The sequence below is a fragment of the Zingiber officinale genome, chromosome 4A (assembly GCF_018446385.1).
Source record: "Zingiber officinale cultivar Zhangliang chromosome 4A, Zo_v1.1, whole genome shotgun sequence".
Taxonomy (NCBI): domain Eukaryota; kingdom Viridiplantae; phylum Streptophyta; class Magnoliopsida; order Zingiberales; family Zingiberaceae; genus Zingiber; species Zingiber officinale.
The window spans coordinates 10,446,417-10,460,515 of NC_055992.1; the positions used below are offsets into that span (position 1 = coordinate 10,446,417).

The window sequence follows — 14,099 nt, forward strand, 5'->3', positions numbered from 1 at the left end:
GCACAACCGTGTGGGGTCACACGGCCGACTCCTTTAAGCGCACGGTGACTCACCTTTCGTCAATTTGGTTCCTCTGACGCCTACACGCCCATGAAACGCTCACAGCCAGCTCTTGGAGACTATGCACATCCTGAAAACGAATACCTAAAAATAAAGAAATAATAAAAGTACTCAACTTGAACTTTACTAGAAAAATAAAATGATAAACGGAATGATAAACTAAAATGAAAACCCCTTGGGTTGCCTCCCAAGAAGCACTTGTTTTAGGTCTTTAGCTCGACCCCGTTTTAACTCATTCAGGTGGGCGTGGATCCGAGAAGTATATTCGCATATCTTCCTCTACCGGTACATCGTGGAGGTATTTTTTTAAACGCTGCCCATTTACTTTAAATTATCTACGCTCCTCGCTCCAATTGTCAACAGCTCCGAACGGGTAAACCTTTTTGATTTGGAATGGTCCTATCCATCTCGATTTTAACTTTCCAGGAAAGAGCTTCAATCTTGAATTAAATAACAACACTGAGTCTCCGTCCTTGAATTCTCTCCACATGATATGTTGATCATGTCATCTCTTTGTTCTCTCTTTGTAGGATTTGGCATGTTCGTAGGCATCCATCCTCAACTCATCAAGCTCATTTAATTGGAGTTTCTTTTTATCTCCTGCTAACTTCAGGTCCATGTTAAGCTGTTTTATCGCCTAGTAAGTCTTGTGTTTTAATTCTACTAGAAGATGGCACGGCTTCTCGTACACAAGTCGAAATGGGGTTATACCGATTGGAGTCTTGAAAGCAGTACAGTATGCCCATAAAGCATCATCCAATTTCAATGACCAGCCTTTGCGAGAATTGGACACTGTCTTTTCTAATATTACTTTGATCTCTTGGTTGGAAATCTCAGCTTGTCCATTGGTCTAGGGATGGTAGGGTGTCGCTACTTTGTGGCTAACTCCATATTTCTTTAGCAAATTTTCAAACTGTCTTTCAATGAAGTGCGAACACCCGTCGCTAATAACTGCCCTAGGCACACCAAACCATGGAAAAATCACCTTTTTAAACAGTTTAATTACTATTTTGGTGTCACTGGCAAGAGAAGCTATGGCTTCTACCCATCTCGATACATAGTCCACTGCCACTAAAATAAAATTGTTTCTACATGATGAAGGAAAGGGTCCCATAAAGTATACTCCCCATACATCGAACAATTCCGCTTCGAAGATGTAATTCAGTGGCATCTCATTTCTCCTAGTGATGTTCCCGGTCTTTTGACATTGATCGCAAGACTGCACAAAATTTTTTGTCTTTAAATAGACTTGGACAAAAAAATCCTGTTTGTAAAATCTTTGCAACTATTTTTGACACTCCCAAATGTCCACTGTAAGATGATGAGTGACAGTGAAATAAAATATCCTTGATCTCGTCTTCCAGCACACACCTTCGATAGATTGTATCTCCGCATTTCCTAAAAAGCAGTGGTTCATCCCATATGTAGTGTTTAACGTCTGAGAAAAAAATCTTCTTCTGCTACCAGGTGAATTTTGGGGGAAGTAGTCCACTTGAAAGATAGTTAACAAAATCCACATACCAAGAAACTCTCTCAGAATTTACTGCCAACAGATGCTCATCAGGGAAAACATCATTTATGGGTGGATCAAAATCCACATCTTTCTGCCCATTTGGCCATACTCGGGATAGATGATCTGCCACAACATTTTCAGCCCCTTTCTTGTCTCTAATTTCCAGATTAAATTTCTAAAGAAGCAAAATCCACCTAATCAAACGAGGTTTGGCATCTTTCTTATTTAGCAAATATCTTGTGGTAGCATGATCAGAATACGCTATCACTTTTGAGCCTACTAGATAGGACCTAAATTTGTCGATTGCAAACACTATGGCCAACAATTCCTTTTCAGTGGTAGAATAATTCATTTGGGTTGCATCTAATATCTTGCTCGCATAGTGGATTGCATGCAGTACTTTGTTCTTTCTTTATCCTAAAACTGCACCCACTGTAAAGTCACTAGCGTCGCACATGATTTTGAATGGGAGTTCCTAGTCTGGAGCTTGAATTACGGGAGCTGAGATGAGAGCACTCTTGATTTTCTTAAACGCCTCATTGCAGTCATCATCAAAACAGAATCCAGTATCTTTGATCAACAAGTTGGTTAGTGGCTTGGAAATTTTTGAAAAATCCTTGATGAAATGCCTGTAAAATCCAACATGCCCTAGAAAGCTCCTAACCCCTTTTACGTTAAGAGGTGGAGGTAGTTTCTCAATTGTCTCTATTTTATCTTTATCTACCTCAATTTCTCGTTCTGAAATCTTATGTCCTAAAACAATTCCCTCTTTGACCATGAAGTGGCATTTCTCTTAGTTCAGAACTAAGTTTACATCTTCACATCTCTGGAGAACTTTAGAAAGATTCAGAAGATAGGAGTCGAAGTCATTCCCATAGACTGAGAAATCGTCCATGATTGCCTCCATAAACTTTTCTATGAAATTTGAAAATATTACCATCATACATCGCTGAAATGTAGTTGGTGTGTTACAGAGTCCAAACGACATTCGTCGATAAGCATAGGTACCAAAAGGGCACGTGAAGATGGTCTTGTCTTGATCTAGGGGATGTATTGGAATTTGAAAGAAGCCAGAGTATCCATCCTGATAGCAAAAATAGGAATATTTTGCCAGTCTTTCTAGCATCTCATCAATGAATGGTAAGGGAAAATGATCTTTCCTAGTCTCCTTATTTAGCTTTCTGTAATCAATACACACCCACCATCCTGTAACTGTCCTTGTTGGAATCAATTCGTTGTTTTCATTTTTAACCACCGTCATTCCCCCTCTCTTGGGGACCACATGGACCGGACTTACCCACTTACTATCTGATATAGGATAAATGATTCTGCCGTCAAGAAGTTTCAATACTTCTTTCTTCACAACTTCTTTCAGATTTGGATTTAATCTTCTTTGATACTCAATCGAATTTTTATATCCTTCTTCGAGCAGAATTCTGTGCATACAGATCGAAGGGTTGATCCCTTTTATGTCATCAATGGTGTATCTGATTACTTTTCTGTGTACTCTCAGCTCCTTGATCAATTTTTGTGTCTCCATCTCAGTCAAATTTGCATTAATTATTACTAGGAAGGTGGAATCTGGACCAAGGAATGCAAATTTAAGGTTAGGCGGCAGAGGTTTTAACTCCACTTGAGGTGGTACAATCTCAAGCAAGGCTGGTTCCTATTCTAATAACCGTATTTCCTCGTTTACAATGACTTCTTCTGGCACTCCCTCAATTTCTTGAGCCATTCTCTCAATATCATCGTCATCATCCAAGTCCTCCTCCATAAATGATGCTGAGGTAGATATCAAACCTCCCGGCGATTTTAATAAGACCTCTCCACACCAAGGAAATAATTTTTGTACATCCTTGCACCGCATACTGATGGATTCCTCTAATTCTTCCTGAACCTCATTTCATGCGTGTCTTAATTTGTTTTCATCCATAGGCACTCTCATATCCTCTCCTGCTTCAATCGGGCGTAGAGATAAGTTTAGCACATCTTGTCCTGACCACTCGCTAAGATTTGAAACCACCATATGGATTATTTCTTGTGTTTCATCCAAACTTTTTTTCATGAGTGCCCCCCCCCCCCAGCCGCTGCGTCCAGAAAGCTCTTGTTCTAGAACGAAAGTCCAATGTAAAATACGTGAAGAATCAACCAACTCTCAATACCGTGATGCGGGCACTGATATAGAATTGATAAGTACCTATCCCAAGCTTGATGCTGTGCTTCTTCGTCATGTTGCTTGAAGTGCAGAATCTCCTCCCTCAACTGAGCAGTCCTTTTTGGAGAAAAGTATCTATTTAAAAAATTTCTCTCTAATTCATCTCATGTCCTGATGCTTCTCAGTTGTAGAGTGTTGAACCAACCCTTCTCATTACTTTTGAGGTTGAATGGAAAACCTATGAGTTGTATTGAATCAGCCGAACCCCCCTCAACTCTCAGTGTATTACAATAACTGTGGAAATCTAGGAGATGCAAGTAAGATTTTTCTAAATTTAATCCCCCAGACTGATTTTCTTGAACTTTAGAGATGAACAAAGGTCTGAGCATAAAGTTCTTCGTTGGGATTTCTGGAAACACAATGGGCCCTAGCTCTTTAGCAGACTTCGGGGTTCCATAATCCTTTAATGGTCTTAACATCATGTCCTATCTGAACAGACTGGGAGTGTGAAATAGACAAACATGTGGGGTAGTTGAATCTCCTGTAAGGTTAGCTCTTCGCATGCAAGCACAAGATATGGAATATTTCATTTTAATAAGATTGCAGAAAATAAAGAAAAACAAAATTATTTATCTGTGAAATGCAGAATATTAGAAAAAAAGGAAAGAAACAAAAACAAAGTCTAGTCTAATCTAATATGATTTTCGCTAATATTATAGACGCAGCCCCTGGCAACGGCGCCAAAAACTTGTTACGATTCCGCAAGTGCACGGATTCGTCGTCAGTAATAAAGATTATCGATCCCACGAGGATTGGTTATAAGCACTAGCGATAGCTCACTTAGGATTAACTAAACTACCGATGGTTGTAAGTTATCTAAAGAAAAGAGATTGGGAAGCGAAAATGATAACTAGCAAAGAAGAAGTAATTGACTTGGTTTATGAAGAGTTCTAGGAGTTCGGTTTCATTGTAGTGGTATTGATGTATCACATTCTATCCTTTACTCATTATCCATCAACATGCATTCGCCGGAATCTAAAGCAACTATCCCTAAGTACCAAATAGAGAAGATCCCTATGAAATCATGTTACGGTTAACCCCTGTCACTAGGACGCCTTAGTAAATCACAAGAACGCAACTCTAATTGGTGTCATTAAGGATAAAAATAAGGAGCTTAGTTTGGTCGCTCACTTTCTTGTGGAGAAGTTGCCTCTCCTTTCAAAGAAATACCCTAGATGTCCGTGAACGGGTTACCCCTGTCACTAGGGCCCCTAGGGTGTACGATCTAGGATACTCTCTCTACAAGGTTAGCAATTCCTACACAATCAAGTAATACACAACAAGCATGCATAATAGTTGAAACAAAGTAAGCGAAATCATCCAATGAATAGAGGCATAAGTATGAGTCTTACATCAAAACCAATCCACAATTACTCCCTAATCCTTGAACAAGGACTCTACTCCATAGACGTCGAAGAAAAACCTGAAGACATAATGTAATTAAGCATACAAATTCTCAAACACGAAGAGAGGAAGAGAAAAGATGTTTATCCAACGACGACGAGTGATCTTCGAATCCAATCCTTTGCTTCTGGAGTTGATGTGGTGATGAAGGATCGCTGGCAGAGGTCCTGGACGGTGTGGAACGGCACCAAGGTGATTCTCCTGCTGACGGCTCGCTTCTCCGCTCTCCCCTCGAGGAGAAGGGTTAAAACCCTTTTATAGGCTAGGGCACAGTTGCGGCGGCACGGCCGTGCCAATATGGCACGGCTATGCCCTTTCTTGTCTCTGGCCGCGCTGCACGACCGTTTGAACTTCGAGCTGCACGACCGTTTGAACTTCGAGCTCGGCTCCTGGGGCATGGTCGTGCAGGGTTGCACGGTCGTTCCTTGCTTGGCTTCAGTTGTGGAGGGCATGGTCGTGCAAGTTTGCACGGCCATGCTCTGATCTGCCTCTGATCTGACTCCAGCTGGAAGGGATCGGAGCTGGTTCGGTCAACCGAACAGAGGGATCGGTCGATCGAACCTCCATCACACCTATAAATTGAGGCTCGAAGTCAGAGGCCATATACAACCTTTTCTGATCAAAAAATTATGTTTTGCAAACGACTCGTCTTCATCAGTCCAGAAGCCACATCATCCAGAAGTGCCGACCTAAGCCTCATCTGCAATTTACTTGTCGGTATAATTTAAATTAAGCTTGCATTGTAATTTCATTTAAGCAAGATAGTAGGGTGTTACTATCTTGCTCCATTGTACGATTCACTTCTTTCCAAGGATTTCGGAAAGAAGGATTATCGTACTTTGCCCATCCGTGCGGTCAAGGACCGCGAGCCTTCGAGTAGGAGTCGAGCTAGGCTCCGAACGAAGTAAAACGATTGTGTCTCTTTCTATTTTCCGCTACTTACTTGAATTGTTTTAAAAATATAAAAAGAATAGTTTTTTAAAAGAGTACGATATTCACCTCCCCCCCCCCCCCTCTATCGTACTCATCCGATCTATCAAATGATATCAGAGCCTCGTTAGCTCTGAAATAACTTAACCGTTTTTCAAAGCATTTTAAAAACTTTTTTCTTTTCTTTTAGAAATATTTTTCTATCTCTATTTTCTTCTCAAGCACTACTAATCCCAAGACGAAAGTCTTGGAAATATTTCTTTCTTAGTTTTTTTCTTGCAAGAACGATGAACTCGTATCAAGAAGGGTACAGTACTGTCCGACCTCCACTATTCAAAGGAAAAAATTTCAGCTATTGGAAGAATAGGCTGGAGTGTTACTTAAAGTTCGACATCGAGCTCTAGTTCACAGTTTTGAAAGGCTATACTCCCCGAACGAAGGACGGAACAATACTAGAACCAGAAGAATGAACTCCCCAAATGATCAAGAAGACACAACTGAACTATAAGGCGATCAACACCATTAAGTGCGGGCTCACGATGGAGGAGTTGAACCGAGTTGATCCCTACGACAACACCAAAGAATTGTGGGACTCACTAGTCAAACTACATGAAGGGACCGACGACTCGAAGGTAAACAAACGATATTTACTTTTAAACAATTTATTGAATATAAAAATATTTCCTGAAGAGACGGCCTCGCAACTGCACGCTCGACTGAAGGACATCCTAAACGGCCTCCACCTGGTCAGGCATAGTCTTGAAAATCGTGACACAATAAGATATGCCCTGAACGCTTTTGCACATTTATCATAATTTTATGATCATAATTTTCTCAATAACTTTCTCTTCAATATTTTTATTCAAATTCAAGAAAAGATAAAAAAAAGACTTTAGCGCCGCAAAATTGTATACTAAACAAAATTTTTCATAGAAGTTGGGTTTTGAATCTCAATCTTCGATACACACCACGCACACCATTGAAATACATAGTTCAAGAGTGTTGATACATCTAATAAGGTACAAAAAGAACTTCGAGAGCGATCATGTCTGACCCAGTTCATGGTCATCATCGCTGTTGCTCTCATCTTCTCCATACAACATCTCATCGATCTCTTCGTCTTCATTGTTTTCATCGCTGAAACCAACATCTTCATCATCGTCGTCGCTCAGCATTTTGACACCGTCACCGAGGTGCTCATCCATTGATACTTTCTTACCAATTTTATCGATCTGAAAAGGAACCAACCATTTTTGAAGTGGATAACAAATTTATAGTTCAGAAAATTAGATGTGAATGATACCTGCGTCATGATTAGTCGAATTCTACCGGATAGCTTCAGTAAATGATTGATGGACGCACATCTTAACCTTATCATCTGCCGGAAAGAAGACGAAGCAATGATCAGACGACTCAAAATGGTTGCTGTTTTCTCAAATAAACACAAACAAGGAATGTACATTTTTAGATGCCCTTTGCAGACCGTCTAGCATTCCAGCTGATGAATCTTTATTTGCAACAAACTGACCGTGCATGAGCAGAATATAATATATCCATTGAAGAACATTCTTTAAACCAGGTGTTCTGTCAAAGAAAAAGATTTCATCATCACAATTATCTTTATCAAACCATGTTTATCTCAACTATCTAAGATCCTACTATATAAAGACTATCCATCTATTGAACTTTATATGAGATCATTAATAACTATGTTAAGTTATTAAATCATTTTGATTATATTAACTATAATGTTTAGCCAACCCGAGTAACAAGTGGGATAAGAATTAGTTGTTATTATTGTAACTATAATATTTTCTTTTATCTTGATCTTCTTCCACCTCTTCCAAGTTCCACTCTGATTGATTAAGTTGTTTTAAAAATGCAATTGTTAAATCAGATAACACCGTGAATCTCAAGTCAAATCCAGTATCATCATTGTACGACTTGACAAGTGAAAATCTAAACAAAAAATTGAAATATTGTTCCTGGATTGACTTAACACAGTGGCAAAAACCAAATTTGCTAATAGTTGCTATTATAATTCCCTTGCATAATCTATTTTTATCACTTGGCAACAACTGCAAAATGTTCCAGTAAATCAATGAGATTGGGATCTTGTTAAAAAAACCTCTTCATATGCCATGACACAAGAATACACATGAAGGTAAGAGCATAGTTTCAAGTGTGCTGAAAAGTAAATTCTTACAGTATTTGTTTTGCTTAAAATTCATGCGCAGACAGTAAAAACATAACTGAAGATCCTACAGTCGGAACAAATCTAACCAATTTTCCATGGGGCAACTGAAATTTGGTCAATAATCTCGCAGAAATGGGAGAATCACATTTTTCAAAACAAAGCCCCAACTGCAAGCATCATTAGTTCAAACAAAAGAAAATCCTTACATACCTTTTCCTCCAAGCAGAAATAAGGTCTTCAAGGAAATTGTACGCATCAGCAGAGTTCATGGACGAGACGTGCAGCCTTATCTACTCATAGCACAAACTATAGTCAGTTGTTACATCTAGAGAATCTCAATTTACATGTTTATTTATTTAATTGCAACCTAAACTTCCACCGGTAACAATGAAAAGGAATTACAAAAAAAAAATATACTGTCTACCCATTAGAAACACAACAGACCTTCCTTGAAGAAATCTTTGCATCAGTTGATATCATGTCGCCACTGTAGAGATCTAGAGAAGTACTAGTAGGACTACTTGGATCACTTGCTTCCTTGGAAAAATCATTTTCACTGATAAATCCCAGTTCTCTCAGCTTATCTTCTAAGCATATTGTATCTTCCTCCATTCTTTGCAGGACAACTGCACCAGTGAACATTTTTAAACTTGAAGATGGCAATGAAAAACTTAAGTTGTCAAATTCCAAAGTCAACAAACTTTTGAGTTTGCTCAAGATATATGAAGAGCACATTCATTCCAAATTCAGAAAATGCTAACAGAATCACAACTTCATCCATGCAATTAATATCAGTATCAAAATTATTAATATGTTTCTATAGAAATGCGTAGAAATTTATTTTAAATATATTTCTAATAGATCAACAACATGAACTTAAAATCATGGAAGCATATAATGGAACAACCTATTCTTAGTGCATTTAATCAGTTCCTCTGCTAGCTATTTCACAAGCATTGATGCACAACTAGACAACTGATTCTATTAGACTCTACCTGCCACTATATCAAGCATAACAAATTTGTTATAATTATTTTATCTGAGCATTTTCACAAGATTTCTAAGTTTGTATGGAAACACAACATAGTTAAGAAAAAAAACATCCATTTCATTTCACAGTTAATGGGATCAAAATCAAATGTTCTAAGAATAATCTATGCATTAAAAAAGGAAAAACACGGTACCTCTTCTATCAGTTGATTGTTTTTTCACTTCCTTGATTATTGGATCAGTTATAGCATCCTCAATATCTGCAGTCAATTTTGCCACAGAATGCTTTCTCTTCTTATCATGCGTATGTAGCTTTGGAATTGGAAGAACAGCATGTTCTGCATTTGTTCGATCTAGTGCAGTAACCGTTCCTACAACACAAAAATAAGACACCTGTGAAGACATAAAAGTAGGAAGTAGATAGTAGTAATTATCAAATCAAAGTAGGGTTGTGCTATGTAACTATAGGCTGCAAAAAAATAGTCCTTTTCCAAATTTCAAGTATTTAACAACACAAACCAGTTACTCGAAGTTAAATATTTTTTTGTTTTGTAAATCGTACCTTTCATGCTCCTCATTTGTGGCTTCTGAGGATGAGGAAAGCTGCCAATTGGCAAAAGAATACCACCTTTGGAGTCATCTAATTTAATGTCTGTTCCATAATGTACCAACAGTTTCTGAAATGAAGGCTTAACTAGTGAACCATAAGCAAGGAAAACATGTCCTGAAGCAGCTTTAGGTGTATCTAGAAGTTTTGCTCCATATATGCCCAAATCATTTATCTTTGGCTCCATAAAAACTGAGATCTTTGTGGGCTGACTATGGCGCAATTCTTCAAGGTTACTTCCATACCAAAAATAACCCATGCCAACTTCAGAAATGGCCACAACAGAAAACCCCTCTCCAAATTTTTCATCCTTTTGTACATCTTTGCCGTCCAGAAAAACAGCTGGATGCTCCATTGAGAGAATACAACTAGCAGATTGCTTTTTGTCTCCACCTACTCTCCAAATGGCAATATGTCTCTCACCAACTCCAGATGTCATGATATATTGCCCATCTTGACTGAAAATCATGCACTGAACAGCCACCTGAATAACTTCTTGGTGTTTAGTTAAGTAATTCAAGTGGTAATGAATTGATGAATGAAAAAAAGATAGAGGACATGATGTAAAAGAAGGAAGAGAGTGTTGCAAGTATATAAATAACATACTGGGTGTCCAGAAAACTTTTGTAGTTTCTTGTTATCAGAACAACCAAAAGTCTTCAGCTGTCCAGATGCAGTGGCCAATATTTTACCATCTGATGAGATTATAAATTCATCCATATAAATATCAATCGCCCATGATTGAAGTTTATAAAAAACATGTGCATTGTAAAAAAGCCATGAACATTTAGATGTATTAGATATGGACTATAAAAAATAGTTGCTGAAAGAAAATTCAAATGACTGCGAAACCTGAAAAGAATTGTACCAACAACTATCTTAGTAATGAATACATGCATGATGCATCCACATGCGTCCACCACATATTGCAGATGCACGATAGGGTTATCAAACAACAGGCTGAAATGTTGTATGCATACACTTTTTGAAAGATTGTCATCAACTATCACAAGCCTTAACTAAATGTAGAAGCTAACACAAGCATTAAATAAAACGTGGGATTTTGCCCACGATATTGCTACAAGTCAACATTTTAAAACAAAGTTATGTGCTAAAACTAGGAAAGAATTAAAAATAGGTTAAATGCAGTATTGGCATGATATTTGTCAACAGAAAGATTAAAAAAAATAAACACAAAAGCTAATATGTGGATCATCTAAACCAATCAAAGCATATCTATGAAGACAAATAAGCTAATTGACAAAAAAATAGTTTCTTTTGGCATAAAATTTCTTACCACTAAAAAATAATAACAGATTTGATCTTTTATTGGTCCAAATTGCAAGAATCCTCATTAGTTAGAATACCATAATATATTGTTTCTGTATGTAGTTCTGATACACAAAAATAAATATCTGTAGTTCAATAAACAAAGTTAAATACAGAACTGAAACAAAGTTAAATACACTATTAAAACAAAGATATCAAGGAGAAAAAATTTGTCTCGTAATTAAACATTACCAGCAGAAACAGCCATAGAAGAAATTGATTTAGTAAATGCCCTAAATTTTCCTATCAAGCTCCCCTTCGCTGCATCAATCTCACAAACCATACCATCAACACCCGTTGTGTACACAGATTGATGAAACTCAGAAAAACAAACAGCATTCACACCCCTGCCAATGATTAGCAGGAATCATAACAAAATAAAGAAAAACATTACAGAAGCAATTGAAAGAACAAAAGTTAAAGCATTACATGCAAATACGAACAGGCTTATAGATTATAATCATAACAAGGGGAAATAACTTAAAGGAGCATTCCTAAGCTTCGAACTTTTAACTTATTCAAGCAATCAAAAACTGAGATAATTAAAAATTATTCAGTGTGAAAGAATTATAAAAAAAAAAATCTTGGTGGAACGCTCAAGTTAAACATCAGTTCTCATATTTCAAAATGGATATATTCTATGATGTATAGTGAACATTTAAAGATTAGCAGTGATCTAATTATTCCCTATATCTAAGGATTTACGCATGAGAATTAAAAACAAATTAAGTGATAGTGACAGAATAGAACCCTTCAAATTGTTCAATAAACTTACCATGAAAACATGAAGATGAAATATCTAATAAAAACAATATTCATATGCAGAGTTAGATACAGTGCAAGAATGTGTAAAAGCTTATTCTGAAATGCCAAGCTTAAATGTACAGATATTTGCACCTCATGATTATGGTTAAAAGAGAAGTCAACAATTAAGCGTCCAATGATAAGCCCGGGACAAAATACAGCTATATAGAAAAGACATACTGAAAAATGGTACTTTGTCCTTGTACCTAAGATCTATAATAAATGTCACCAAAAGTCTAAATCATGAATGTCAAAGCATTAACAGTTCTTGACCATATATCAATGAAAGAATTGTTCAGTACTGGCACCCATTGACTTTGTTCACTATTTTTCTTTCCCTAAAAAAATACAATTAGTTTACCACAATATAGGCACATTTCAAGTCAAAGTATAATCCTCAAAGAGATTCGCACCCAGGATGACAGTCACTAATTTTCCACTTCAATTGTCCAGCAGATACATCCAACGCTAGAACATCGCCGTTCCCAGTTCCCAACACCAAGAAGGAGCTTCCTGATTTTCTTTTTTTCTACAAGGCAGATAAGAAAAGCAATTTTCAACATAAGTTGTTTTGTCCTGGTTAACGGATGATGAGCAGAAATATCTAAAATAAAACCTTTCTTTCAAGTGGAACCCATTTCATGCAGGTATAGTCAAGTGAAAGGTGCCCACTTTTAGGCTGAGACAAAATGCTTGATGCATCAGAAGGCGATAAATCTGAAAACTCCGTCTGCAACTGACCTTTTATAGTGTCCCATATCTAACAGTCAACACATTCAAAGAATATAAGCACAAAAACAAAACCTATTAACCAAAACACAAAACTAAACAGGTAATGACAGAGTAGATGAGGACCTTAATACGACCGTCACCCGAACAAATGGCAAAGAACTCTGAAGAAGGGCTGAAGGCCGCTAGGAGACCTCTGACGTCATGAAAGTTGAGAGCCATCTTGAAATGGGAGTGAGTAAGATGGGATAAAGATTAAACAAGAATCTCCCAGCTGAAAGAACAAAAGGTGGTTTCAAAACCTAGTTAGAACCCTATGTATCAGTTTTTTTTTTTTTGTGAGAAAAACATAATTAATAAAAAAATAATTACACAAAGATATCAATATCATGCTATGATATACAAATAAGAGTATAAGAAGCCAAAATTCTCCACATTTGAGAATAGAAGACAAATCTATCTAACATAAAAAGGAAAATCACAGATCGATTTCCAATTCAGTACCATTGGAAAACCCTAGGAGCAATCAAACTCAATCCAACGTGATACAAGAAACCCAAAAGAGGAGGGAAGGGGAAAAGCGCCACAAAAATCCAAAACCTAGGACTTTCCAATTGGTCCACCCCATATCAGGCAATGAGACAAGCGCGGCCATCGAACAGGAGAAGCAACGGAATAAGACGCAATGGCATAGAGATGTTACCGATCAGAGACGAGGATGTGCCGGAGGATCTCGCCGGATCTCGGTGGTCGCCGTTTTGTCTCGCACGCCGCCGCAGGCCGGAAGAGGGAGAGGAATGCGAGATATTAATGAGTTAAGTGGGAGGGTTTCAGTTCCAGCTTCTAGACCCGGTTTACCTCCACGTGAATCCGGTTCGATGGGAATTATACTCAAATCTTTTATTTTTGGACGGATTAAATAATTGTTATCTGGTTCATGCAAATTTTTAATTTTAGTTAAATTATATTTCATGAAAAAACTATATTTTAAAAAATAATAAAGTTTGATGATTACCAAAACAATATAAAAAAATGACTAAAATCATTAATGAATGGGGTGTAAAAATTAATTTGACCCGTCAAGTCTAATCCGATCTGAGTCATCGGATTGAATTCGAGTTAGAGGTTTATGGATCGATGTAGATTTAGGATCCGAGTTTTTTTATAGGTTAAATTAAATTAAATTTTAAATTTTAAAATATTTTATAAAAATCAATAATAAAATAGTAATATAATAATTATAAAATATTATAATAAAATTAAAAATTATAGAAAAAAAATGAATTGGCCGATTTATTCGAGTTACTCTATTTAAGATTTT

The 14,099-nt window shown here is 37.1% G+C and overlaps 1 protein-coding gene across 1 annotated transcript; it reads right to left on the reverse strand.

Annotated features, from left to right (window-relative positions):
- Positions 1 to 7,028: 7,028 nt before the first annotated feature.
- On the reverse strand, positions 7,029 to 13,623 carry LOC121969529 (WD repeat-containing protein 43-like). The gene is made up of 13 exons (XM_042519670.1): positions 13,482 to 13,623; positions 12,905 to 13,052; positions 12,666 to 12,809; positions 12,463 to 12,578; positions 11,438 to 11,592; positions 10,523 to 10,611; positions 9,872 to 10,400; positions 9,504 to 9,680; positions 8,764 to 8,945; positions 8,530 to 8,609; positions 7,583 to 7,706; positions 7,426 to 7,500; positions 7,029 to 7,354 (listed from the first exon to the last, which is right to left on the reverse strand). Exons 2-13 carry the CDS (start codon positions 12,998 to 13,000, stop codon positions 7,166 to 7,168), a joined length of 1,956 nt encoding a protein of 651 aa, XP_042375604.1. The 5' UTR covers positions 13,001 to 13,052; positions 13,482 to 13,623; the 3' UTR covers positions 7,029 to 7,165.
- Between the last annotated feature and the right edge of the window lie 476 nt (positions 13,624 to 14,099).